The sequence below is a fragment of the Suricata suricatta genome, chromosome 2 (assembly GCF_006229205.1).
Source record: "Suricata suricatta isolate VVHF042 chromosome 2, meerkat_22Aug2017_6uvM2_HiC, whole genome shotgun sequence".
Taxonomy (NCBI): Eukaryota; Metazoa; Chordata; class Mammalia; order Carnivora; family Herpestidae; genus Suricata; species Suricata suricatta.
The window spans coordinates 169102950-169106635 of record NC_043701.1 but is presented as its reverse complement, the minus strand read 5'-3'; the positions used below and the strand labels follow the sequence as shown (position 1 = coordinate 169106635).

The 3686-nt window shown below is 43.4% G+C and overlaps 1 protein-coding gene across 1 annotated transcript in view; it reads left to right on the top strand.

Annotated features, from left to right (window-relative positions):
• The first annotated feature begins 449 nt into the window (after positions 1-449).
• LOC115276369 (guanylate cyclase 2G-like) overlaps positions 450-3686 on the top strand; it is a 42404-nt gene continuing 39167 nt past the window's right edge. Inside the window, 2 exon segments of the mRNA XM_029920386.1 lie at positions 450-833; positions 2251-2599. Of these exon segments, the coding sequence (XP_029776246.1) occupies positions 450-833; positions 2251-2599 (733 nt within the window).

Here is a 3686-nt window from a genome sequence, read left to right as displayed (position 1 = left end):
GGTGGGGATCCCTTTGCAGTTTTACCCCCATTGTATGGATCAGGAAATGAAGGTAACATGTCCTAGGTCACACAGTAGGTGGTGAGATCAGAATTCCAGCCCAGGGCATCTGCTCACACTGGACTGGCCTTCATGATTTTTTACTTTACTAGTAAAAGGCTGGTGGGGATGGAGTGGGAGTTACATGACCTTCCCAGGACCATGTAGTTTGTCAGTGGTCTCACTGGATCCATTACCAGGGCTTTGATGTCTACCTGCCCCAGTCTCTTTTTCAAGACTGCTGTTTCTAGATGTGTTTGGACAGACTCTGAAAAGGGAAGGTTTGGGTTAATTAATGCCACTGAACAGAAAGCAAGCTGCAGTCCTCAGGGAACTCTGCACAATCATTTAAGCTCCTGGCATGAGTGGTCAGGAAACTGTTGCAGTGATACAGGTGTTAGATGCCATCCATGGCTCCCAGGGTGGGTGCTGAGGCCTCACTCAGATCTGAGCTCCGTTCGGGGACTGAATGTCATGTGGCCCACCCGACACTAGTTCTGACACTCTTTGTCAGCATGCTGGTGACGTGGCTTGAGGCTGCTACACTCACTGTGGGTTTCCAGGCCCCCTGGAACATCTCTCATCCATTCAGCGTGCAAAGGCTGGGTGCGGGCCTCCAGATTGCCATGGACAAGAGCAACTCAGAGGCAGCGGACCTTGGAAACGTCAGCTGGGAGCTCACTTATACCAACTCAACCTGCAGCACCACAGAATCTCTTGTTGTTTTCACCAACCAGGTCCAGAGAGAACATATTTCTGCTCTGTTTGGACCAGCATGCCCAGAAGCAGCAGAGGTAGAGTATAGCCTTCCAGAAACTTTGGCTGAGTGATCATTGGAAGGGATGGTTTTAAAATGATTGTACGGGGCGCTTGGGTGGCTCGGTCACTTAAGCAGCTGATTTCAGTTCAGGTCACGATCTTGCAGTTCATGAGTTTGAGTCCGGTGTCAGGCCCTGTGCTGACAGCTCAGAGCCTGGAGCCTGCTTCAGATTTTGTGTCTCCTTCTCTCTCTGCCCTTCCTCAGCTCGTACCCTGTCTTCCTTTCTCTCAAAAATAAATAAACATTAAACAATTAAAAAAATAAAAATGATAGTACAGACTTGAATAATCTCTTGGCAAGGATGACATTATTATAAATAATAACTATGTAGGCCTTGGGTGCCATTTCTTTGAGATGCAATTGAGACCATGTACTTAGAACAGTTAATATTCTTTTTAAGGAAAGCCTTTCAAACCAATAATTGTTACTTCACTCACTAACTTGTTCATTGTTTAGACTTGGCACTCTTGTATGTAGACCTTCTTATTCACTCTAACGCTGTCAGCCACATGGCTCACATACATTAAGTGGTAACTGAATGCTTCATTTCAAACAGAAAAATATCATTTGCTTGTGTAGATTTCCCTTTGGTGTGTGTAATAAATTATTCAGTGATGGTAAAAGTAAATGGGAAAGAGTGAAGCATGACAGATTGCAATAAGCCAGGGCAAGCGAATAAGACAAACACATGTATCTGTTTAGTTAATGAGATTAGCTTTGTGGAAGTCCTTGACATCCTGTCACTGACAGGTGTTGATGTGAAGGCTGACTAGAAAGAAGCATCACAGTCCTCACTTTAAAAAATACTGTGGACCTATCAGTAGTGGTGCTAACAAATTAAATTCACATTTGAACTTGTATCTTGATCTCTTCTAGAATTTTTCTTTTGACATATTTCTAGCTTTCCAGAGCCATCCCATTCTTCCAAGTCAAATTCAAATGCCATGGAGTCGTTCTTCATTCCTCCACCCTCACCCTTCATATCCCTAATTCCCAAATTTCTTACCTCTCTTAACTTCTACAAATCTACATCCTGTAGGTATTGAAAAGTATACTTCTATTTTTATATGCCTTAGCTCCCGTAAGAGTTGACCATAGCTCCTTTAAGAGCAAGGTCGCCACAGTTCCTTGTAAATAGTAGGACCCTAATGAAAAGTATTGGGAAGTAAATAAGGAGAAAATCAATCAATAAATGCTGCTATCATTATTCTTGTCTTTTGAGGTTTTGTGTCCTGAAGATGGATCGAGACATTATCATCAATATTCTAAATGAGAGGATTCAGTATGACCCATAGACTCACTGAATCCAAAGTTTATGCAGACACCTTACAATGGGGTTTGAGTGTAGCATAAACTGAGTTATGGAAAAACACCTTTTGGTTACTTTCAAGGTTATTGGCTTGTTGGCCTCAGAGTGGAACATCCCTGTGTTTGACTTTGTTGGACAAACTGCAAAACTGGAGGACAACTTCTTAAACGACATCTCTGTGAAACTTGTGCCACCCATGCACAAAATTAGTGATGTGCTCCAGAAAAGTCTCCGGTACCTGGGCTGGAAACACATTGGGATGTTTGGAGGTCACTCTGGGACTTCCTCCTGGGACAGAGTGGATGAATTGTGGAAGGTTGTAGAGAACGGACTCAAATCTCATTTCACCATCACTGCCAGTGTGAAATATGCCAACAGTGATCCAGTCTTCCTTCAAGAGAATCTTAGGAGAGTGTCATTGATTGCCAGAAGTAAGTAGGAAAGAGCCTTCCATTGCTTATGTTTTTAGAGACAAATAGGAAAAGCAAATGGCTTGAAAAAAACTAAGAACTCTTCATTTTTCTATGGATGTAAAAAGCAGAAGGAAACAGAGTGCAAACTTATTAAGATGTACATAAAAGCATCACCAAGAACAAAGTTTGTTTTTTTTTTTTAATGTAAAGTGAAAGCCCTGATGCTATAGTGTATGGTGCACAGAGTATGTTCTAGAAGCATCTTCTAGGTGGGCTGGGTCCTTATATTTGGGTTATTGTTTAGAGCATGGGCTGTGGAGATAGACAAGGTTTGAAACCAGCCTCTGACACTTTCTACCTGTGTGCTCTTGAGCAAGTACATTAACCTCTCTGTGCCTCTGGTAAAATGGAGACAATCCTCTTACCTACCTCAAAGAATGGTGAGGATTAAATAAAGTCATGCCTGTAAAGTGCTGAACAGAATAACTGCTCAGCATGTGATAGCAATTACTTTTGTTGAGGTACTTAAGAGGCCCTACTTTCCAGCATGAATTAGTAACTGACTCCTTTCTGTTCGTCATGTAAACTAAGCCCTTTGCGGCCTTTACAGTCTTGGGTCTTGGGGACTTGCTGATCCCTTGGCCTAAAGTGCTACTGCAATTCCACCCCACCCCACCTGGCTCTCTTTCTGTGGATAGGTGGCTTCCTCTTATCTTTCCAGACTCAGCCCAGAGCCCACTTGCTCTGAGGAGCCTTTTCAGATTATCTGATATGGAGCAGTTCGCCCCTCCCCCTACCACCTCACCCACATGAGTATGAGACCATCCTTTCCCCCTCAGGAGTTAGAATCTTAAATGCTCTCTTTAGAATCTCTTCACGTGTGTGTCGAGTGGCTGTCAGCTCCCTGAAGGCAGGGGTCTTTTGCTCATTGCTGTATCCTGCCTGTGGTACAGTGTCTGACGCACAATTGGGACTCAAATAAGCAGATTATCATTTACCTCCTTTGAAAAATAAGTCATTACTTCATTTGGGGGTCAAAATGCATGCTGATGTGTTTGGATGGAAGAAAAGCACCATGACCTATTCTTCCTCCCCCCCCCCCCCC